Raw genomic sequence first — 25,864 nt, forward strand, 5'->3', positions numbered from 1 at the left:
GACGTGCAGGCTCAGCGGCCATGGCTCGTGGGCCCAGCCGCTCCGCTGCATGTGGGATCTTCCTGCACTGGGGAACGAACCCGTGCCCCCTGCATCGGCAGGCGGACTCTCAACCACTGTGCCACCAGGGAAGTCCTGGGATTATTCTTTAGCCTCTTCGAGTATACACTGCTTGATCTCTAATGTGGAATAACTTTTTTTTTTTTTTTTTTTTTTAGGTAAGAAGTGTATTTATTTAAGGAGAAACACACTCCACAGAGTGTGGGCCATCTCAGAAGGTGAGAAAGGCCTAGAATAACTTCTAATTCAGAATAACCTCTAGTTGAGAAGATACGAGGACTATAAAAAACACTGTAAGTAAAAGCATCTGTCCCTGTGCCTGACACAGAATGCACTTAAATTTAAATTTCCCTTCTCTTAATGACATTAGGAAGGTCATCATTAGCCTCAGGACCTTCTCAGATGTTTGAGTCACTACACCTTATATCTACCACTAGATGTTGGAATTTACTTGACATTCTTGCACTCATCCATTTCTTATCAGCAGCATTTGACCCAACTGATAAAAGGAAAATCAATGATCTAAAGACAGTTGTAATACTTCTGGCAAAAAAACAGGACATACAGTTGAGATGAAAAGTATGGGTTCATGGGCTTCCCTGGTGGCGCAGTGGTTGAGAGTCCGCCTGCCGATGCAGGGGGCACGGGTTCATTCCCCGGTGCAGGAAGATCCCACATGCAGCAGAGCGGCTGGGCCCGTGAGCCGTGGCCACTGAGCCTGCACGTCTGGAGCCTGTGCTCCGCAATGGGAGAGGCCACAACAGTGAGAGGCCCGCATACCGCAAAAAATAAACAAAAAAGTATGGGTTCAAGAATGAAAGTAGGCACGTGGGTATATGTGTTGGTTATCTCTTAGTCCAAGATTTTCAGTTCTTCACTTAAGTAACAAGAATGAAGAGCTCAAAAAATGATTTGAATGTATGTAAAATAAGGCCAGGACAGAGTGAGACAATCGAGGTATCCCACTCTCAGGCTTGTGCAGGTAGAGGGGGCACCTGAGAATGAATGCCTCCTTCAATTCTGTATCCTGGGCACCTTACTAGCAAGACGTCAAACAATATCAGGGAAAAGTTTTGCTACTAATAAGTCTGACAAGAATAAGAAAAATTTCCTATTTAGTTAGAGGGGAGTAGGTCCAACAATTTAATCTCTAATGCTGACACCTGTTCTAGGAAAATCTGTAATAAAGATACAATAAAACATAAGGCATTCCTAAAACAGTTTCTCACAAACCTACCAAGTAACCGTAAATTTTCTCTAAAAGTTTTCTCAAAAATACTTAAGAAAATCTCCCCAAGTCACCTCCTGATTTGTTGTATAAAAACAGGTTAAGGGCTTCCCTGGTGGCGCAGTGGTTGAGAGTCCGCCTGCCGATGCAGGGGACACGGGTTCGTGCCCCAGTCCAGGAAGATCCCACATGCCGCAGAGCGGCTGGTCCCATGAGCCATGGCTGCTGAGCCTGCGTGTCCAGAGCCTGTGCTCCGCAACGGGAGAGGCCACAGCAGTGAGAGGCCCGAGTACCACAAAAAAAAAAAAAAAAAAAAAACAGGTTAAGAGGGCTTCCCTGGTGGCGCAGTGGTTGGGAGTCTGCCTGCCGACGCAGGGTCCAGGAAGATGCCGCGGAGCGGCTGGGCCCGTGAGCCATGGCCGCTGAGCCTGCGCATCCGGAGCCTGTGCTCCGCAACGGGAGAGATCACAAAAGTGATAGGCCCGCATACCGCGCAAAAAAACCCAAAAAAACAAAAAGAGGTTAAGAATTATTAAAATAAAAATTACTATAATATCATGATACTTTAAATTCAAATAGAGACCCATTCATGTGCAGCCTCTTTAAATTACCTGTATATAGATAGGGGATGGAGGAAGAAAACAGGTAAAAAACAGGCATATATTAATAATTATTGAATTTGGTGATGGTAACTGAGTTCATTTTATTTATTCATTTAGTCACTCTAATTTTGAATATGTTTGAAAATTCCCATATTGAAAAGTATAAATAAATTAATGGCATACATATACTACTTGAGTACTATGGACTGGACAAAAGCCAACCCTTCTACTACAATGAAAACTTGGAATAAATCAGACAAATTAGGCTTGTTCCAGAATTGTTCCATCCTCTCAACTGATTTGGATAAAGATCTCTAAGTGCTACGGGGGTACCAAAAAAAAAAAAAGCCTTTACTAAACCCTCAGTTAGTCCCTTACCCCTGAGGATCTAATTTTACAGGTTCTGCTTTGAAAAATTTACATTAGTGTAAAGATGTCTTTTTCTCCCTGAACTGGAATTGCCTATATGAGCTAGAACTCATTTTTACCTCACTCCACTCCACATTCATAGGCCCAATGAATATTTTAAAAGTTTCCGCAGGGTACATGATATTCTGCTCATCTGGATGCCCAAAACTTGGAGAGCAAAGCCCAAACACTTTCAATCTTCTCATCTGTCCTCAGGTAGAAAATTTCAAGAATATTTGCTCAAAATAACAAAGTGAATCAAAAGCAATGTCAAAAATACAACTTAGTACCAGCTAAACATTCTAAAAACAGATACTACTGCTTTATAAATTTATTTCTTTATGGAATTTTAAAAAAGGTAACACGGGCTTCCCTGGTGGCGCAGTGGTTGAGAGTCCGCCTGCCGATGCAGGGGACACGGGTTCGTGCCCCGGTCTGGAAGGATCCCGCATGCTGCGGAGCAGCTGGGTCCGTGAGCCATGGCCGCTGAGCCTGCGCGTCTGGAGCCTGTGCTCCGCAACGGGAGAGGCCACAACAGTGAGAGGCCCGCGTACAGCAAAAAAAAAAAAAGGTGACACACAGGGCTGCTTGAGTGAAAAACGTAGGGTTGAATCTTCTAATGACAGTGGTGATTATACCCTGTAAAGTCACAGTTTAAGCATATACACCCACATCACTTCTATGCCTAGAAGGTGGCTAAAAGATTGCTGATAGTAATTAGAACGACAGTATCTTTTCAAAAATGTGGCTTACTTCATTTTTTGACCTTGTTACTAAGTTTCAAAGATAATAAATAGAAGCCAAGATTACCCAAAGAGTAAGATGAACCAAATGAAGTATCAAAGCAGAGATCTGAGCAGGTAATTTGCAAGTGAGACACGTCTATTTCACAGCAAATCCAACTCTCTCTTTCAAAAAGTTCAACAGTGAAATATTCAGAGGTTATCCACTGATTAGCTCAGTGTTATTCAACTCCACATAAGGAATGCCTTCGGCAAAAAAAGGAGAGAAAGTGGCTAAGTTCCTCCATCTTCTCAGTAATGATACTTAATGACCAATCACTCAATTCAAATGAACTTCAGTTACTAGCAGAGCCAATGTACCACTTTGAGACCTACTCTCCTTCATTATATAGGCAAAATTAAAAATGTCAATAGGAGAAATAAAAGGTCTCAAAACTTTAAGGTAAAGTTTCTTTAAGAAAATGATGAAAGAACCGGTTTGTTTCTGAGCAAACACAGGGGTAAGTATGATACGAAGGTTTGCTTTAAGACCCTTGTATTTTAGATACATGCACCCCAATGTTCACAGCAGCACTATTTACTACAGCCAAGACATGGAAACAGGGGCTTCCCTGGTGGCGCAGTGGTTAAGACTCCATGCTCCCAACGCAGGGGGCCTGGGTTCGATCACTGGTCAGGGAACTAGATCCCACATGCATGCCGCAACTAAGAGTTCACATGCCACACCTAAGGAGCCCGCGAGCCGCAACTAAGACCCAGCACAACCAAATAAATACATAAACTAAATTTAAAAAAAAGTCTAATCTTTAAAAAACAAAGACATGGAAACAACCCAAATGCCCATCAACAGAAGAATGGCTTAAGAAGATGTAGGGTGTGTGTGTGTGTGTATATATACACACACACACAATGGAATATTAGCCACAAAAAAGAAGAAAATATTGCCATTTGCAGTAACATGGATGGACTCGGAGAACATGATACTAAGTGAAGTAAGTCAGACAGAGAAAGACAAATATTATATCACTTACATGTGGAATCTAAAAAATAATACAAATTAATCTATATACAAAACAGAAACAGACTCACAGACATAGAAAACAAACCTATGGTTACCAAAGGGGAAAGGGGGGGGATAAATTAGGAGGTTGGGATTAACATATACACACTACTACATATAAGAGAGATAACCAACAAGGACCTACTGTATAGCACAGAGAACTATACTCAATATTTTATAATAACCTATAAGGAAAAAGAATCTGAAAAAGTGTGTGTATATATGTGTATGTATATATATATATATATATATATATATATATATATGAATCGCTGTGCTAACACAATACTGTAAATCAACTATACTTCAATTTAAAAAAATTTTTAATAAAAAATAAAAATATTGGGCTTCCCAGATGGCGCAGTGGTTGAGAGTTTGCCTGCCGATGCAGGGGACACAGGTTCATGCCCCGGTCCGGGAAGGTCCCACATGCCGCGGAGCAGCTGGGCCCGTGAGCCATGGCCGCTGAGCCTGCACGTCTGGAGCCTGTGCTCCGCAATGGGAGAGGCCACAGCAGTGAGAGGCCCGCGTACCACACACACACACACACACCCACACACACACACAAAATTAACCTAGAAAAATTAAAAAATAAAACAGAAAAGCAACAGGATTTACTGTATAACACGGGGACAATAGTCAATATCTTATAATAATCTATAATGGAAAATAGCCTGAAAATACATATATATAAAAAACAGAATCACTTTGCTGTATGTGTGAAACTAACACAATATTGTAAATCAACTACACTTCAATTAAAAAAAAAAACACCCTTGTATTTTAGTACTTGGTTTTCAGCTCAGAAACATGTAGGGTGTGAGACAGACAATCTGTGGGACACACAGAAGTCATGCTTCACATAGCTAACCTATGGCTCAATGTCCCAAAGATAAAATTTATTTTAAACATGCTTTTTAAAGGGACCCATTTTAAATACTGCTCTCTTATAAACGCAGAAACATATTACCATTGGATTTGAATCTGCTATGAGATCCCGCAGAGAGTCCAGAAATCCCTGATCTTCCACCATTTGGGCATTGATGTCATGGAGTTTTGCCACACAGACTGCTGCTGTCTTCCGAACATAGGGATCTTCATCCTTTAAGCACTTGCGGAGGGGCTCACAGAGATACTCTGTAATCTTGTCCACCCGGATGCACCCCATGGTTCTGACTGCCAAGGCCCGAATCAGAGGATTGGGATCTTCACAGTCCTATAAAAAACAATCATTGACAACTACAGGTGTACATAAACCAGAAAACTAAACAGTCTGGTTTATATAAGCAACAAAAGAATATTTAATTAATGTAGGCTTCCAGTTTCATTCTACACCAGAACCCACATCTCCCATACGATTCCTTTCCTAAGTACAACAGTTGCCTTTTTAAGAGTTTAGGCTAGGAATTCATTTAACTGCTTTACATACACAATGAAGAAATGTCCTATAGGATTCATTCCAGAGCTGGGCAGAAGCTAAGATAGCTGGTGTTACCATCCCCATGGCCATTGTTGGACCTGCACTAAAAGCAGAAAAGGGCTTTGGGCTTGTATTCTGGTACAGGATAAAATCAGAAATTGGGGCTTCCCTGGTGGTGCAGTGGTTGAGAGTCTGCCTGCCAATGCAGGGGACACAGGTTCATGCCCCGGTCCGGGAAGATCCCACATGCCACGGAGCGGCTGGGCCCGTGAGCCATGGGCGCTGAGCCTGCGCGTCCGGAGCCTGTGCTCCTTAACAGGAGAGGCCACAACAGTGAGAGGCCCGCGTACCACAAAAAAACCCAACAACAACAACAACAAAAAATCAGAAATTGGAAAGATATGTCCCACTCCACAAATATTAAGCAGGGAGAAAAGAGGGCTAGATATCTGGGGCCTACAGCCAAGAAAGCAAAGGAGAATCTAGAAGCTGGTTTGGGCCCAACATAAGTTCCTTGCGTGAAGCAGCAGAGAGGGCCCTCTGAAATCCTGATTAACATACATTCTCCTTTCCTAGCAAGTGCCTCCAAATACAGTACAAATAGAACACTTGCCAAGAAGGAACACCCCTTAAATTGCCCTATATTAAAAAATTTCTTTAAACATTATAAACCTATGCACATGCTAACTTCCAAAAAATGTAAACTAAATTCTTTCCAATGATATCATCCATCTATGAATCACCAGACAGAAAGAATGAAATCTTATAATGATCCTGTACATTGTAGCTAAACACAGAAAAAGAACAAAAATTCCATGAGAAGGAAGAAAGCATGTTTATTTTCCAAAACAATTTAATAGAAGCTAATTTTAGAAATGCTGTCTGATTTTTGCTTTTAATGTAGACTAAATTCCAGGCAGAGGAAAAAGAAGTAAACAAAACAAAACAAAACAAAAACCCTAATAAGAACAACCTTATTACTGTGTTCATCAAATCTAATGATAGCATTCTGACTGGATATCCAATAATATTAAGGACTTTCTATAATGATCAGCTGATTAGATGATTTTTTCATTCTTAAGATGTTTGGGATTTGCTTTAAAATCATCCAGTAGGAGAGGAGGTGGGGGTCAGGAAAGCATGTATGGAGAGTTTACGTTAAACAAAACTGGCCATAGGTTGGTAACTACTGAAACTACAAGGTAGATATTTAGGAATTTATTATACTATTCCCTCAACCTGAGTATGTTTGAAAATTTCCACAATAACAAAAAAGTTAATCAACTATTGTAAGACCTATTCAATAAAACAAAATTAAAAGGTAGCTCCTGTAGTTTCCACTACGTCTGAACCATAAGCATAATTTCTACAAAGATAAAATAGGTAAAGCCCCAGGTTACTGACACTACAATGATATGCCCAACTTTTATCAGCCTTGGAAGATAAAACAGTGAGGTTTCACCTTGCTTTCTTCTCCCACCTGGCAAGGATGCACCAAGCCCAGCTGACAGAAGGCTCACCATATGGTCTGAACTGGATGACAAACTCTGGCATACAGAATGCTTAAATCATGAATATTCCTACTCAATGGCCAATACTTCTCTAGAGGCCCTCTTTTGGAACAGAGGTTGCTTATTTGCAATGCAGACACTAACCATATCAAGAGACACTTCTGAAAAGGTTTTCTGAGGTAGAAGAGACTGTTCTTAAGTCCCTGGGAAAAAGTTACCTTCACAAAGCTGTTGACAGCCATGATGGCCATGTCTGGCTGACTCTTGGCATAGTTCATCAAGTAGAGATACACGAGCTTCTTTAGTTCCAGGTTGTCAGTCTGCATACAATTCACTACATCTGGAAAGAGAGAGCTGAGAAAAGAGGAAGGGAAAGCGAACAGATGTTGGTGCCAGGCTGTTGGACAGAACACAAAGAAACAGCCTTAATTTAAAAAGTGATTTGATGTGAGGACAAATGTCCACTAGTGATAATACTTACCACAGAAATGAATTACTAAAGAATTTATAATAATGATCCCAAGAAGATGTCTAAAAATAGATTTTTAAAAAACTTTTTACTATGAAAATTTTCAGATTAGAGACAGCAGTTTAATGAACCCATGTATCCATCACCCAGCTGCAAACAAATATTGATACATACCCGATCTTGTTTCATACACAACCTCAACCCACTCGCCTTCCCCCAGTCCCTACCCCATCTAGTTGCTCTAAACAATTTCGAAACAAATCCTGCACATACATTTCATATATAATATTTTAGTGTATATCTTTACAAACTTTTTAAAAAATCACTATGTCACACACAAAAAATTAACCATAATTTTTCATATCAATTCTTTGCAGTTCAAAGCACTACAGTTGTTATGCTTTTTAAGGCACATATTCTTCCACCTGTGACCAGTAGGAACTTATTTGATTAGTTTCCTTATTAAAACAGTTCTCAGATAATTAGGGTCTTTGTTCAAAATTTTAACCATTTTCAGAAAATGAAACAGTTCTATACGTGTGTGCCACGTACACATTTAAGTTCTATTGTATATATACATCCATGAAGGAAGTCACCAGTAACAGGTTATTGGGACTCAGACCCTAGGTTAGAATCCTGGCTACATTACCACTAGCTGTATGACTTTGGGATTCTTCTTTAGCCTCTCCAAGTATACACTGCTTGATCTCTAACATGGAATAACTTCTAATTCAGAATAACCTCTAGTTCAGAAGGTATGAGGACTGTAAAAAACACTGTAAATAAAAGCATCTGTCCCTGTGCCTGACACAGAATGCACTTAAATTTAAACTTCCCTTTTCTTAATGACATTAGGAAGGTCATCATTAGCCTTAGGACCTTCTCAGATGTTTGAGTTACTACACCTTACATCCACCACTAGATGCTGGAATTTACTTGGCCTTCTTGCACTCATCCATTTCTTATCAGCAGCATTTGACCCAACTAATAAACGGAAAATCAATGCATTTCATATTAACATAAATATTTTAAAGTAAAAGTCTACCTATTTTACTTATTTTTTTAAAATTAAGATGACATTGTTTTAATTTTTGCCAATCTCTTTAATGTCTACTTTAAACAAAAACAGCTGGATTCTCACACATGCTCCTGTATTCAACCTGTGGTAGAATGTTGTTTAGCTGAAGTGTAAGAAGAAAATCCATTTGCATACACGTATATAAATTGGAAAATGGAGGAGTATTTTAATAGCTTTTTCATATAACTGGATGTTCTCCTTTGATACATTAAAGCTAGACAAATGGTTGTTTTTCTTTTTGTTTTTAGTCCACAAATGGTAGTTTCTTAAAAGTTAGGTACAATATGGAATCTAAAACCGTATCAATAAACTTTCTGTACTTGGTTGCATTAAAATCCATTCATTTATCACTTATTTTGAGTGGATATTTTACCCATGCATAATTTTGTGATGTAAGCACTGGTCACTTGGAAAATATTGGTTCAATGAGTTATGCAGATCTTCTCTATGGTGGCATATTTCATTATACAGCAGCAAATAATCAGTCATTAATTTCACCACCAATCTCATCAGAAAAATCTCTAAGTATTGGGAAGTTATCAAGCTCACGACGGGAGATACAAGTTTTCCAACACTCTAATTTTTACTTTAAAGTCGAAATTTATCTACTGTCAAATTTTTTCCCTTGAAGTGACAGGTTCACTTTGTTCATTTTTTATAAAATGTCTCCCAAATACTTAAGTCTGATTAACTATAGTTCTGTTAATCTTTCTTTCACAAAGAAATGGTGTTCCCGTAATGAGATGGATAGACCTAGAATCTGTCATACAGAGTGAAGTAAGTCAGAAAGAAAAAGACAAATACCGTATGCTAACACATATATATGGAATTTAAGGGAAAAAAATGTCATGAAGAACCTAGGGGTAAGATAGGAATAAAGACGCAGACCTACTGGAGAACGGACTTAAGGATATGGGGAGGGGGAAGGGTGAGTTTTGACAGGGCGAGAGAGAGTCATGGACATATACACACTAACAAACGTAGTAAGGTAGATAGCTGGGGGGAAGCAGCCGCAAGGCACAGGGATATTAGCTCGGTGCTTTGTGATAGCCTGGAAGGGTGGGATGGGGAGAGTGGGAGGGAGGGAGACGCAAGAGGGAAGACATATGGGAACATATGTATATGTATAGCTGATTCACTTTGTTGTAAAGCAGAAACTAACACACCATTGTAAAGCAATTATACCCCAATAAAGATGTTTAAAAAAAAAAAAAAAAAAAAAAAAGAAATGGTGTTCCCAAGTCAAACAATTGTGCAAGGGCTTTTTTTCAAGTCAACTGTCACACTTTGCTATGCAGTAGAAGTACTTTATGCCTAATTCCTATTTCATCACACAGAATATTAAAAAGACCTGAACTCAAGGTTCAAGGTTTACTGAAATAAATTTTTCGTGCTTCATGCAGGACAGTCCTAAGTGAAACTGCCCTTTTTTCCTGCAAGCACATGATGGTGAAGAATACAATGACTTCTTTTACAGTTTGGCACCACTGCCTTAATTCACACTAAGGCACCAGCCATGCAAATGTCAACACAGTGAAAAGGGTAAATAACACCTAAGTATTATTACAGCTTTGACTTCATGGATTTCATGGAAAGGATCTCAGGAATCCTCAAGGGCCTGCAGACAATCCTTACTTATTTCCAAATGGCCTTCCTAAATTACAGGAAGAAAGGGAGGGGAAAAAAAAAGACCCTTTGGATTTTGTTACCACTGATTTTCATCTTGAATTCGGCAATTAAAGGCAGAGTTGTAAAGTTGAGGGCACTGGCTTGAGCCAATTGAAGTACACATGGGCTTCTGCTTCTCAGTATATTTTTATCATCTTCTAAAACTACCTCAGCAACAGATCTGTAACTGTGTCAGCTCTCAGGAGGTTTTATGCTAGATCTGTATGCAAGTGAAATCAAACTCGTTTCACTCTTAAAAAAAACTTAGTCATAGAGTTAATATAAAAGCAACTACACTTCCTGATGTTTCCAGTGGGACAAACTCATTCTTATATGTTCTGACTGTAATAGCTTTAAATAAAAAGCAGTAGGGCTTGGGCTTCCCTGGTGGCGCAGTGGTTGAGAGTCCGCCTGCCGATGCAGGGGACACGGGTTCGTGCCCCGGTCCGGGAAGATCCCACATGCCGCGGAGCGGCTGGGCCCATGAGTCATGGCCGCTGAGCCTGCACATCCGGAGCCTGTGCTCCGCAACGGGGAGGGGCCACAACAGTGAGAGGCCCACATACCACACACAAAAAAAAAAAGCAGTAGGGATTCTCTGGTGGCGCAGTGGTTGAGAATATGCCTGCCAAGGCAGGGGACACGCTTTCGAGCCCTGGTCTGGGAAGATCCCACATGTCGCGAAGCAACTGGGCCCATGCGTCACAACTACTGAGCCTGCGCGTCTGAAGCCTGTGCTCCGCAACGAGAGGCCACGATAGTGAGAGGCCCGCGCACGGCGATGAAGAGTGGCCCCCGCTTGCCACAACTAGAGAAAGCCCTCACACAGAAACGAAGACCCAACACAGTCATAAATAAATAAATAAATAAATTTAAATCATATGGGCTTCTAAGAAGACCTCTGCTTAAAAAAAAAAAAAAAAAAAAAAAAAAAAGCAGTAAAAGCCATAGAGTTAGAGTCTAAAATGAGCAAAGCAGAAGAGATTACCCTTACCTAACATCTTTCCCCACAGTCATAGCAGCAATCACTTTCTTCACAGCCTCCTTCCTCTTTTCTTTCTTTTCATTGTTGAGTTCAGCCTTTAATTCAAAGATTTCTCCTAAAAGACAACAAACGGGTGAGGTCCCAGGATCAGAGAACTAGAGCAGAACACTGTACTATATAGCAAGCAACACAACAGATGACCAGTGGCAGGGCTGCAACTGAAATAAGATTATTTAAAAATTATAGGATAGGTACAGTTCAAATCCCTAGAATATTAACCAACCCATTGATAAGGATGCTATTTTGGGGTTATCGCCAGAGAGGAAGGTGTAAGCCAGATCTCAGGAAGCACAGAAGTGGGAAAAAGGAAAGATATCTCATGATATCTTACTACTATGGGGAAAGAACGGCATCGGAGGGATGATCTCCCGTCAGAATTTCAAAGTCCTGGGAAAAAAATAAATGCAGGCAGCAAACAGGTTCACAAATCAATGTTTTCAAACCAGAAGAGACTCCTCATTCACCTACTCTCAACTCCACAAACAACTGAGGCTCAAAGGTCACTAAGTGAGCGAGTCACAGAGCTGGCCTTAGAACTGTTTCTCCTGACTCTTTAATCCAGAGTTTCTCAACGTTGGCTACACACTATTACCCGGGAAGTATCTAGAAATGCCAATGCTCAGGCTCCACTCTGGACCAAATAAATCAGAATGTCAAGGAGTAGAACTCCTACGTTCATATTTTTTAAAGTTTCCTCAAGTGATTCTAATGTATAATCAGGGTTGAGAATCACTGCGCTAATTAGTACTTTAAGATGATAATGGGCTTTAAGGCCCTATCCTGTTCAATCAATCTAAGAACAGAAATAAAAATCCTGAAGCTTCAAGAGTGGTACAAACCAGAGTCATTTCTAAAGGTATAATCTTAAATGACTGACTGCTCAGGCCCTGCACCGTGAAATGCCAGGACTGTCACCACTATTTTAAGGCCCAGGCTCACCTATCTTCAGAAAGCTGGAGCTGAAATAAGAAAAAAGGTTAACCACCCTCAACTGGTTTTAAAAGAAAGAAGAAAATATACTATAAGACCACGAAAAAGAAGTTGACTATTGTCATGTCAACTTTCAATCCACAGAATTGCCTCATTTTCTTCCACCTTTATGACTGTTCTTGATGTTCACTTTAACCTCGTTCACCAGTATAGAAATAGTGGGGGCAGCAAACTAGGTGATCTGCTGAAGCCTCTAATGGGAAGGATGAACTGGCAAGAAGCACAGAAGTTGAGCACTAAAAAAGCCTGTTACATCAAAATCCATCGCTAACAAAGCAAACAAACTGTTTCAAAAATCACCCTTTTATTTGACAGCTGCAAAAATAGCACAGACAGAAAAGCTGGGCCCTTTAAAGAGTCACTCTCCTCTTCTCCAAGTCCTCTGCTGCCAAATCCAGCTCTTAGGGTTCCCATCATTTACTTCTGAAAACAGTAAAGGACAAGCAGCACGGTTTCAGAAAATCTGAATTGTGAATAGCAGCAGGAGCTGAAGAATCAAAACAGGATATAACTGAAATTATTCCAACTCCAACAGCATACATTTAAAGAATATGCTCCAGTGGCAGTTCTGGTGGGTGTTACAGGAAGTAAAAGGAACACAGTCTATCCATTTTTTAAAATGTGGTATTTACCCAGCCATGATTCATCTGTAAGTCTCAAACCTTACAAAAATCCCTGAATTAAAAAAAGGTTACCAGGACCCATCATAAGTGAAGGTTTGAAAAATTAGGTGAGTTTTAAAATTACATCTTTTTGTGTTATTATAGAAACATCTTGGTCATCAAAGCACACAAAATGTTAACAGAAGAAATAAATACATTTCAGAATGATAAGAGAATAAGAAAAAATGCTGAAAATGAATGCCAAGGGGCTAAATGCTTTTGTACGCTATAAGCAGTAAAAACAGCAAGAAGTTGGGTAGAGCCAAGGAGGAGCACGGAGGCAAGGTATCTCATACATACTACAGTTTTATTAAATTCTTATCTTTCCCCCCTCCTTTTCCCCTGAATCAAATCTACCAAGCATTGCCAGCAGCTAGCAACAGTTCTCAATCTCGGCTACACATCAGAAAATTCTGCGGAGATTTTAAAAAAACCCCACGTCTAGGCCATATCCCAGACCAAAGAAATCAGGATATCTGCAGGGGTAGGACTGGACATCACCTATTGTCTTTTACTTCACTGGGCAATTCCAATGTGCAGGCAAGGCTGAAAAGCCATGGACTAGTAGTAGCTAATGTAATTAAGCAACTCTCTATGGTGTTTTCTGTATTATAATAGAAGTTTACCCTTAAGTAACTCCAAATGACAGAAATATGCTTGTGCTTTCTAGAAAATTTTCTGGTGCTCCAGGCCACTATGTGTGCCCTCCCATTTTCTTTCTTTTGAAATCATTTTAATCTTAAAGAAAAGTTGCAAAATTCCCCATCTGCTAACGTTATGCCACATTTGCTTTATCATATTTTTATATACTTATACATTTTTTCTGATTCATTGAATAAGTAAACTGTAGACATCATGTCTCTTTAGCTCTAAATATGTCAGTGTATAACTTCTAAGAACAAGGAATTATGTTACATAACTATAATACAATGATGAAAATCAGGAAATTTAACATTGATATACTGTCATTATCTAATCTATAAACCTTATTCAAAGATTTTGATAAAGTCTTTTATAGTAATTTTACCCCCATCCTCCTTGGGCCAGGATCCAATGCAGGATCATGCATTACGCTTACTGTCATGTCTCTTTAGTCTCCTTTAATCTGAAACAGCTGGTCAGCCTTTGTCTTTCATGAAAATGACAATTTTAAAAAGTACAGGCCAGTCATTTTATAGAACACCCTCAGCTGTCACGGGTGTACCTTCATGATTACACTGAGATCATGCCTTTTGGCAGCCATAATTCAGAAGTGATGGTATGAAATCATGTGTGGAAGGATAAGAAAATATCAAATTTCCATGCATTGTTTTGCATAATCATCTTTTGTTAAAAATTTTAAAAATCGTATGTATTAATACATGCATAGAAAAGATTGAGGATACATACCGAGTTCCCATCAGGAACAGGAATAGGGAGGGAGGGAACTTTCATTTTGACTTTTTATTGCTGTATTGCTTTAGTAGTACTCCTTGTAATAAAATGTTTATTTCCAAGTAAAAAATAAAAGAATTTGGCGCAACCACTATGGAAAACAGTATGGAGGTTCCTTAAAAAACTAGAGTTACCATATGATCCAACAAACCCACTCTTGGGTATATATCCAGAGAAAATTCTAATTCGAAAAGATACATGCACCCCAACGTTCACGGCAGCACTATTTACAATAGTCAGGACATGGAAGCAACCTAAGTGTCCATCCACAGATGAATGGATAAAGAAGATATGGTTTATATATACTATGGAGTATTATTCAGCCATAAAAAAGAATGAAATACTGCCATTTTCAGGAACATGGATGGACCCAGAGATTACCATACTAAGTGAAGTAAGTCAGACAAAGAAAGACAAATATATGGTATCACTTATATGTGGAATCTAAAAAATGATACAAATGGACTTATTTACAAAACAGAAACACTCACAGACACAGAAAATAAACTTATGGTTACCAAACAGGAGGGGAAGAAGGGATAAATCAGGACCTTGGGATTAGCAGATACAAACTAGTATATATTAAATAAACGACAAGGTCCTACTGTATAGCACAGGGAACTATATTCAATATCTTGTAATAATCTATGAGAAAGAATCTGAAAAAGAATATATATATGTATACATACACACACACATACATATACACAGACCTGAATCACTTTGCTGTGCACCAGAAATGAACACAACATTGTAAACCAATTACACTCAATTTTTTTAAAAAAAGAGAAAATATACTTCTTCCTTTTACCCTCCTCAGATCTATCAATCTTCAATGGATCAATCTTGGATCTCTTCCTTTCACTAAAACCTTCAAGTCAAAATGATGTGCACCACAGCCGTATCTTTAAAAACCCATACTTTAATAATTTACTCAATACACTTTTCTGTAGGATATCCCCAATGAGATGGTCCAAGACATACATGTCTGAAGAGGTCAGGAGCATTCTACTTGGAACAATCTTACACCACGACTTTTGAAGAATCTTCAAAAAAGGTTGTGATCAGGTTCTCATACTTACCTTTTTTATTGGTTGTGAAGTACTTGGAGTCAGTCATGGTTGTGGATCTTTAATGTGCACCTATAGCAAGAGAAAAGAATTCCTTTAACCAAGTTATTTATGTCCAGCAAGGCATTCAACTAATTTTAAGATCATTTATATACAAGAATTTCTGCATTCAGAAAGTATCTTCATCCTTACCACCATCACTGGTGATCCAAAGGGATGCAAGGATAATTAAGAATGTAATCCTTGCCTCAAAAGCTAACTGGAACAAAATCCAAAGGCCTAATGGAATAGAGTGATAATCTGAACCTATCATAGTTTTCTGATTTTATCCACAATTATCTCCTCAGAGCCTCCAAGACCTAAAGCTACATTTTTTTACAAATACATCTTCAGTTAGTCACTCCAATATTTAAAATAAGGAAAAGTTTGTTTCAAAAGATCTCCCCATTACTTTCCGTTAAAGCAAATCTGATTTACTTCCCTGCCTCAAGATGGAGTCACTCTAAGACATATATTCTGAAACAGAGTAAAACTGAAAGAGAAAAAAATTTTATCAACCTGTTCACCATTACATGCAACTATCAATAAAAGGAATTTCTTTCAGAAAAAAAAGAAAAGCCTAGATTAGTAGGACAATACTCTTTCATGACAAACACCTAGAGAGGCAAACATCTTAGAGAGGTGTTATGCATGGATTTTTAAAAAAATTATGGTTTTCATATTTCCAACAACCTACAATTCCCCCAAGTATTCCCCAAAATAAAAAATATCAGTTTACAGTTAAAAACAATGCAAAAAACTGAGATATTTGTTCAGTCACACTGAGTACTAAAGAGAATCAGAACTGGTGTTAAAACTTAAAAAGAACATGGATCCCAGCTTCAACTTTAACTTTTCCGTTCCAATTTCCAGAATTAATCCAGTTGACATAAGGCTCCACTGGTAAAACAAAAACAGCATGGACTGATCACATTTCTCCCCAAATAATGAGACAGTGTTTTCTGATTTGAGAAACCCTAAGATTTTGTCCAATGTACTTGACTTCTTTAAATACATTAAAATTTTCTTTTAATAAAGAAAAATGAGCATCTCAAAAATGAGTATCTTCTGGGATTTCCCTGGTGGCACAGTGGTTAAGACTCTGCGCTCCCAAAGCAGGTGGCCCAGGTTCGATCCCTGGTCCAGGAACTAGATCCCACATGCGTGCCGCAACTAAGAGTTCACATGACACAACTAAGGAGCCAGCGAGCCTCAACTAAGGAGCCCGCCTGCCACAACTAAGACCCCACACAACCAAATAAATAAATTTAAAAAAAAAATGATTATCTTCTTACTGACCACCATCATTAATAATACTTATCACCAAACTTTGGACAGATGCCCTGGCACCTACTCATTATTTTCTGGTCAAAACAACATGAGTGATAATACATTTGGCAAACTTGAATGATAATACCTCCACAAACAATGGTAATTATGGATCTGAGAAAAAAGACCTAAGCACTCAACAAATCAATGCAATTAAGGAAAAAAGCCAGAAAATCATAAAATAATGAAAAAAGGTTGGCTCAAATTTGTTCTCTAAAATGTACTACTTGGACTATTTAAGGGAAATTAGACTCATTTGTTATCTTTCCAAGGAGCTACTTAATGTTTGTAGTACTGATCCTTATACAATAGTGCTTTTAGGTTGTACAAGAATTTCACTGAATTTACCTCGTTAAAAGAAGTGAGCTAGAACTCACACAAATCATTATAGAATACAGAAATTTCTGATTTGACACTATTTGTTATAACTTAAAGTGAGCCTGTAACAGAGGCTTGTCTTTTTTTTCTTTTAACATCTTTATTGGGGTATAATTGCTTTACAATGGTGTGTTAATTTCTGCTTTATAACAAAGTGCATCAGTTATACATATGTTCCCATATCTCTTCCCTCTTGCGTCTCCTTCCCTCCCACCCTCCCTATCCCACCCCTCCAGGCGGTCACAAAGCACCAAGCTGATATCCCTGTGCTATGCGGCTGCTACCCACTAGCTATCTACTTCAGAGGCTTGTCTTATGTAGTATTTTCATAATATCTTTTCTAGCTGAAATTCAAAGAATTATAATCTTTTAATCCATTTAATCATTTAATCCATTCACAATGTAAACTAAATGTGAAGTAGGCAAACTGAAGAAAGGAGTCCTTCACATAAAAGACCTGGAATAGGGACTTCCCTGGTGGTGCAGTGGTTAAGAATCCACCTGCCAATGCAGGGGATGTGGGTTTGAGCCCTGGTCCAGGAAGATTCCACATGCCACTGAGCAATTAAGCCCGTGTGCCACAACTACTGAGCCTGTGAGCCACAACTACTGAGCCCACACGCCATAACTACTGAAGCCCACAAGCCTAGAGCCCATGCTCCGCAACAAGAGAAGCCACCGCAATGAGAAGCCCATACACACCGCAACTAGAGAAAGCCCACGCACAACAATGAAGACCCAACACAGCCATAAATTAAATAATTAATTAAAAAAAAAAGACCTGGAATAAATCTGAAGTTATCATCTAAGAACTTATATATACAAAGAGGAAAACCAGTATACAGAAATGATTACAGTACTAGAGCCTGACAGGAGGCCCATAGCTCAAGGCCATTATGGTCTATCCAGGATGTTGTTAAGCCACTCTAGTCCTTTGGGATCATCAAAAGTTAAAACTTGCTTAACATTTAAAGACAAAAGCTGCTTGGAATTTCTCACTGTTTCTTTGAAAAAGGGCCCCAAAATCGTTCTGTTTTCTAAAGCTCTCATATACATTCACATATATTAAATTTTTAACAGAAAATTTCAGCACAATCTGTTAAACATTAAATTAACCTAGTCTTAAATCGTACCTTTATTAGTGACCCACATATTTCATTACTTCCCCTAACAAATTTCATCATCGAGGAATAGATTTCTGTCCTTTCACATTGTGAGCACTAAGTTCTTAACTAGAGAATAATGTACCAGCCCACAAAATTTCAGGGAAGAGGAGAGAATCAAGTACATGATCTTAGACCCTAAATTAAGAACCCCTGCTTTTCAAGAGAAAGGAGAAACACACCACTCTCTTATCTCGCACTGTCCTACACAACAGTAATGAAATATCCCTTACACATATTGGCAGAGCAACATTTTATCATGTCAGTTCCTGACTTAAGCCAAAAGAAACTCCCCCAAAATAAAAATAAACCAGCCTAAACAAAAACAAATGAGAAGAGTCGGGGTTGCACAACACTGTGAATGTACCAAATGCCACCAAACTCTAAAATGGTTAATTTTATGTTATGTGAATTTCACCTCAAAAAATTGCATATGTATGTATTTTTTGGCTGCGTTGAGTCTTCGTTGCTGCACGTGGGCTTTCTCCAGTTGTGGCGAGCGGGGGCTACTCTTCGTTGCTGTGCGCGGGCTTCATTAGTTGCAGGACGCAGGCTCAGCAGTTGCAGCACATGGGCCCCAAAGCGCGTGGGTTTCGGCAGCTGCAACGCGTGGGGTCAGTAGTTGTGGCGCACGGGCTTAGATGCTCCGTGGCATGTGGAATCTTCCCAGACCAGGGATCAAACCCCATGTCCCCTGCATTGGCAGGAGGATTCTTAACCACTGCACCACCAGGGAAGTCCCTGTATATATTTTTAAATGAGACACTGTTTTTTGTTGTTTTTTTAAATGAGACACTCTTAATCACACACCAGAGATGAATATGGTCAGATTTTCTAAAACATAGGATGGTGAAAACTGTTGTCTGGGGCTTCCCTGGTGGCGCAGTGGTTGAGAGTCCGCCTGCCAATGCAGGGGACACGGGTTCGTGCCCCGGTCCGGGAGGATCCCACATGCCGCGGAGTGGCTGGGCCCGTGAGCCATGGCCACTGATCCTGCGCGTCCGGACCCTGTGCTCCGCAACAGGAGAGGCCACAACAGTGAGAGGTCCGTGTACCACAAAAAAAACAAAAAAAACTGTTGTCTGCTTTAGAAGCCAAAGAAAAAGCAGCCAAGATAGAGTTCAAAGAATAAGTCAAGTATCTGCTGAAGAGCCTCAAAAATCAAGTTCCTTCTGGGAGCTGGGGGAGAATTTATTCCTCAGGAGAGTCCCAGGGCAAAGCCAAGCCATCATGGAGCTGGAAGTCACACTACCTTTTTACCAGATCAAACTAGAGAAGTCACCGGCTGTTCTGAGGACCTGAGGTATGACCTCAGGACATTGTTAAAAAATAATAATAATAATGCTGCCACAGTCAAAAGCACAATCACTCTAACTTTCCTAGCCCAGAGTATGATGTCACTGCATTTCAGAAAAGGTCTCCCTGTACAGGATTATACATCTAGATTTAACATAACCTAGTTTCTACTAAATATAGGTTGTAAAAGTCCCTTCTCAACTACTCCTCCCTCCTTCCGGTGCCCGTAAAGAGAATAAGGCCAGAAAAAAATTAATAGGGTCTTAATTTCAAATGGCTCTCTGGGAAATGGCAGCTAAATTAGAGTTGGTGAGGCCACTAAATCCCCTCTACGCATAAAGTAGGACTTTACACAGTTGGTGCTAGTAGGGAAAAAGTGAACAGTTGACCAAATTATAAAGCAGAAAGGTCATTTCAGCAATCTTTCATTACAAGGGTGAGAGATGCTAATCAGATATTTCAGTAATGCAAAGACAATGGCATCTTCAGGTATCATTTATTGCCTAAGAAATGACAGCAGAAAACTCATTACAACAGACACACCTGCAATTTCCATTTAAAAATGACCACAGAATAATCTGTTAATATTATCCGGTAAGAAAAAAGCTCAAAAGTTTTACATCCAATTCTTAACTGAAATAAACTCTGGGAAACTTACGCCTGGAAGGAGAGAAAAGAAGGAAGAAAGGAAAATGCGTCCTACCCGATTCGTTCCCTGTTCAGCTTGGTTCGTAATATTTTAAAATACGGGTGTGTCAAAGAAGAAAAAGAAAAGATGGAAGAACTGGACTTTCTTGAGTCTCTTAAGTCACAGAACGTTAGCTTTGTATTACCTTTACCACCCAATTTTCAGTGAGGCTATTTGCAGAACACACTATACTTTCTGCTTCTTTGGGAGTTTAAAACTACTAAGGTACCTGCAAACAGTTCTCATCTTACCACCACGCTTAGTCATCATTGGAATGTGTCACACGTTTTCTTGTACAGCTGCATCTCCTTCATCTGCTGCTTTCTATTATGACTCTGTAAGTGTACCCTGAGGCTAAGCAACAGAATTCTACCAGGGAGGTGATTAATAATTTAAATCGTTCCTCACTGAGACCACTTCCTTTGTCACTCTTCCTTTTCTAAACTTACTGAGTTTTCTTTACTTTCTCTTTTAAACCACATGATTATAACAGTGTTTGGCATTTAAAAAACACTTCTTAAAAGTCAAAGTTTAATGAAGCATTCACACTTTATTCACACTGCTTCATAATGAAGCAGCCAGGTGAGTTGAAAAGAAGTCTGCCCCGCAAATGGGCTCTGTTTTCATGCTCTGAAAACAAAGAACATGAATCAATTCTTTGGACTCAAAGAATATGGAATAACAGGAAGTTCCAGTTTCTTTACCTCTGTCTTAATCTACAGTCTTTCTCAAACCAGACAGCTCCTCCTAAGACCAGAAAGAAAAAACTCCGGGCTAAGATTTACTCCCACCTGCTTCCCCCTCTCTCACATCGGGTCAATTCTGGAGGTTTCTCTTCCCTTTCTCCAATGTCAGGAATTCCTCTTCTTTCCCCAGGTGGTTAAGATTCTAGGGATATGTTCCTCCATTACGAGGTGAGGAAGAGGTGTCTCAACCTCAAATTACAGAAGACGGGCGAGGTCTGCCCATCTATGAGCAAAACTTTGGGGGAACCCCTTTCCCCCTCTGGTACCTGGACACGTCCCAGCCTCTCAGTGAACGACGCCAAACCAGGAAGAAGGTTCTCCCCTCGGCCTCCAGTCTCTACCGGCCACACCCCTGGCCTCTGGCCCTCCTAACCCCCCACTTTGAACATATCTTTTCCCCAGTGCCCCCCAACTCCCAGTTGCCACCCCGCGGATTCCCTCACCCCGCTCCAGCGGTGGAATCCTTTCTCCAACCCTCTTCCTCACAACGGTCACACCCGACGGCTCACTCCATCTTCAACGGTCACGCTCCTAAGATTCCTCTCCTCCGCCCGTCTCCAATCAAGCCTGGCCCCCTTCCCCATGAAAGGGGGACACACCCCAAAGTTAGCCGCCCTGAACTCACCGGAGGCAAGGGCAGGGGTGGCAGCAGCAGCCACAGAGCACGGCCCGAGCGGTGTTGTAATGGTTTCCTGCACGTCACGACTCCTTCTCCAGGTCTAAGCCACTGCGCAAAACCCACTTTGCCAGGGACAAAGATGGTGGACAGGAAACTCTGACTTCAGAAAGCCTCGCCGTGTGACGTCATCCAGGCGCGCGGGAGAGCCAGAAAGGCGGTCATCTCTGTCGCCTTGGAGACGGAAAAATTTTGCGCAGTCGAGAAGCGACCTGAGGTCCGGGCCTCCGAGGAAGTTCACTGACTATCGGAATGGATCTATTAAACAAAATGACATTCCCTGGATTTGTTTCCTCGCACAGGAGTTGTCTTAAAAACTTACACATAGGGATAGTGAAACACCCTGTTTTCTTAAAAAAAAAAAAAAAAAAACCCAGCTAATTTCCCTGGCCAGTTCAGGAATGTGGACAATGGTGATCCAGCCCAAGACCATACAAGGGCAGTGGGACTGGTGGAGAGTTGTGCAAGGAAAAGAGGTTGACATGGCCTCAGATCTGAGTTTGAATCCATCTGAGACCGAATCCCTGTCCTGAATGTGATTAGGAAAGTTACTTAACGTCTCCGCAACCTTAGTCTTACTTGTGAAATAAATCCAGTGATACAACTCTCTCCAGCCTGTGAAGCTTAAAGTAGGTAAGGCGCCCAGCATGTAATAGGCGTGCTTACACAAAAGTAAGTTCCTTTCAGAAACCAAGACCTAGATATCTCTGTACCTTCCCCTCTAAACGAAAACTTCCCACCTAAAACTGCTCTAAGTAATAATAAAGTCTTTATCCAAACAAGAAGAAGAGGAATGTGAAGAATGAGAGCCTGAGGCAGAAGCTGGGAAAAAACCAAAGTGCAAAGCGGACTGAGAAGTAGAAGGAAAAGCAGGTGGTCATATCATTTAGGACGTTTTTAGAGTTCTATGAAAGTACAGGAACTATATACTATATCTCTGAGGCCTAGCCGCCCCCTCCCCAAAATTTGTTGAATGGATAAATGTATGAGTGGATAAATGTATGAGTGAGTGGTCAACAACAGTCGCTATAGAGAAAAGGAGGAAGGGCCGAAAAGTGTCCAAGGATTTAGCAGCACAAAGGTCTTTGATGTCATTGCTGAGACCATCAGCAGAGATAATGAGGGCAAAAGCCATGCTGCAGAAGTTTGAAGATAAATGGGAGGTAAGGAAATGAAAACAGATAACTCCATAAGAAACTATGGCTGAAAGAGAAGAGATATAGGATGGTATCTGAGGGAGAAAGTAGCAAGCATTTTAAGTTCTATATTCATACATTTTCTTTACACTAACCCTTTAGCAATACCATGGGTTCAATCATTTTTCCTACCCACATGACTCCAAAATATCTATCTCTAGCCTTGACCTAGTCCCCAAACTTCACCATCAAATTGCTAACTGCACTGATTGTAAGTCTGCACATATGGCCCACCCAAATTAAGCAAATCATAAGAGTATGGGGGGGTGTTTTAAAAATGTGGTTCCAGGTACAACTCATAGAAGACAGAGGTGGATTTTGTAAAGAGATGCCACCAGAAAAATCTTTGATTCATACCTCTCCCCGGTTCAGAAACTTTCAACAGCTCCTCATTTCCTAATTTGTACAGAACCTATCCTTCTCCCAGTTTTCCCCATTTCTTTGCTCTTTAGTTTTCTCATCTATAAAATGGGAGAAATACTAATATCCAATCATAACATTATTACAAGGATGAAATGAATTAGTGTACGTAAAGCACTTAGAACTATGCCTGCACATAGTATGGACTATGTAAATATTTGCTATGATTGCAATTATCTGAACAAATTACACTGCCAGAAATTACTAGCTGGAAATCTGGGGGTCATTCTTGATTTCTCTCTCTCTTAACTGCCACATTCATTCCATCTCCAAGTTGTCAATCCTACCTTCAAAATATATTTCAAATTCATCCAATCCCTTCTATTCACCTCATTATTCCAAGCCACCATCACCTCTTGCCTGAACTACTAGAAACCTCAACTCTCCTCCCATTATTCATACAGCAGCCAGATTTTTGTTTCACTTTTTTTTGAAGTATAAACGAACATTCCAAAAAGTGCACACCAAAAATATAAAGTTTGATGAATTTTCACAAAGTAAATGTAACCACATAACCATTACGGGGTCATCTTAAAAATATAAACCTGGTCATGACTCTGGTGTATAAATCCTTCAGTGACCTCCCATTATACTTTGACTAAAATCCAGTTTCCTTCCCATGGCCTATGAGTGGTTAGGCTCCCGTCTACCTCTCTTAATATCATTTTATCCTTTCAGTCACTCCTCATTTCCTCTTCATTTCACCTCTTGCTAGCTTTTGCAGCTCTCAAATAGGCCAAGCTCTTTCCCATCCTAGGGCCTTCACAACTACCACTCCTCCTACCTAATATTCGTTTTCCTCAACTCCACACAGGGCTGGCTGGCTTATAATTTAGGCCTCACTTTAATTGTAATCTCATAAAGGCACTCCCTGATTTCCCAGTCTAAAAGGTTCTTCTCTCCCAGGCCCCACTGCCACCCCCATCATAGCCCTCTTATTCCATTTGTAAATTATATATTAGTCTCTTTACTTGTTTAGTATCTCTCTCCCCAACTAGACTGTAAATTCCATGAGGGCAGATACCAAGTCTGTTTTTATTACTACTGTCTACCCAGCACCTAGCATAATGCTTGGCGCACAGGATGTATTCAGTAATAAATGAGTAAGTAAATTATTCAGGAATAAATGAATGAATGTCCACAAGCAAAGTACTAAAACTAGCATTTAAGAGCCTCTATATTATGGTCAACAGTATAGACTATGTATTATTGGTCTATTTTCCTCTCTATATTTAAAGCCAACAATTTCCTCAAATACAATCCACGCTGCTCCCTTAGCCTGGAAAACCCTGTCACCATGACTGCGACTTTCCCCAAATGTACTCATCTTTTGAGGTCCACCTAATCCACAAAACTTTCTCAGTGGACATCTGGTCCTGATGTAAGATGCAGGAGATACCAGGTTACGTCGCTGTATTAGAAAGCAACTGGCAGAAAGAAGCTGAGATAAAACGTGAGGTTAGAAACGATCTTCCCCTTGGTTACAAAGGCCAATATAGCTTCTGTTTAAGCTAGTTTGAACGGCCTCATTTCTCCCAGCTGTTATTGTCTCTTCCTCTAAACTCACCATATTAACCTGATGGCTCTTCACACCTTTTACGTAAGTGCAATCAATTTTTGTGTCTTACTTATTACACCATAAACCTGGGAGTGGGATTTGTGACGAGGTGTTTATTATTTATTGGCTGTAATAATTGGCATTGTTAGTTTTGACTGCCTTTTTTCTCACATAACAACATCAGTTTACTTTTGGAATATTCTCAAAGGACTATTAAGGTGTCTTGCACTCTTCTGGCTAAGAGTGAAACAGGGAGTGGAGATGAAATCTGAACCAAGGTCAGTCAATAGGGATCTGAATCATAAGTACAGTGACAGAAATTTGTTGAAGCTCATTCATTGCAACAACGATGCCTGTATGACACTTTGCTAATTCTTGCTAGAAACATCCAGTAGGACTGTGTAATTCCTGTTCCCTCAGAGCTGGTTTTCCTTATTTTGTTAGCTACTCCATATTCTTCTAATAAATTTTTTAGTTTAAATTAGCCTGTTTTCTGTTGCTTGTAACCAAAGAACCCTAACTGATACCAATGTTTAACTAACTTCCCACTCATCTTAGGTGATGCTATTTTTCAACTTTGTCTTTTTGCTGTTCACTTAAGAAAAGCCTCTCTGTAAGAGCTACCACTGACCAAGAACCTAAAGCTAGGTGTTTTATATAGATACATTATCTCTACTCCTTAAAACTCTGTAAGGTAAAATCTTCCATCAATGTCACTTTCTCCAGCAGCTATCCAATCAGACTATAAAACACTTTTTTTTTTTTTTTGGCCACGCTGCATGCAGGATCTTAGTTTCCCTGGCCAGGGATCCAACCCATTCATCCTGCAGTGGAAGCACAGTGTCCTAACCACTGGACCGCCAGGGAATTCCCTGAAACACTTTTTGGAACCACAATTACGGTTAATTTGCAAGATTTTATTTCTCC

General features: G+C 40.0%; 1 protein-coding gene across 10 annotated transcripts in view; it reads right to left on the minus strand.

The window, feature by feature from the left end:
* The window catches only part of AP2B1 (adaptor related protein complex 2 subunit beta 1), a 124,781-nt gene that overhangs the window by 97,975 nt on the left and 942 nt on the right, over nt 1-25,864 (minus strand). For 5 of the 10 annotated variants that reach the window (XM_032616610.1, XM_032616605.1, XM_032616614.1 and 2 more), the window contains 5 exons: nt 21,713-22,021; nt 15,461-15,520; nt 11,242-11,347; nt 7,251-7,386; nt 5,072-5,317 (listed from right to left, as the gene is read on the minus strand). In XM_032616610.1, coding sequence (XP_032472501.1) covers nt 5,072-5,317; nt 7,251-7,386; nt 11,242-11,347; nt 15,461-15,497 — 525 coding nt within the window. In that variant the 5' untranslated portion in view covers nt 15,498-15,520; nt 21,713-22,021. Of the gene's footprint in view, nt 1-5,071; nt 5,318-7,250; nt 7,430-11,241; nt 11,348-15,460; nt 15,521-18,775; nt 18,795-21,712; nt 22,022-25,864 lie in introns of those variants that run through there. The other 5 variants (XM_032616611.1, XM_032616607.1, XM_032616608.1 and 2 more) reach the window with 3 other exon arrangements.

The sequence above is a fragment of the Phocoena sinus genome, chromosome 20 (genome assembly GCF_008692025.1).
Source record: "Phocoena sinus isolate mPhoSin1 chromosome 20, mPhoSin1.pri, whole genome shotgun sequence".
NCBI lineage: Eukaryota > Metazoa > Chordata > Mammalia > Artiodactyla > Phocoenidae > Phocoena > Phocoena sinus.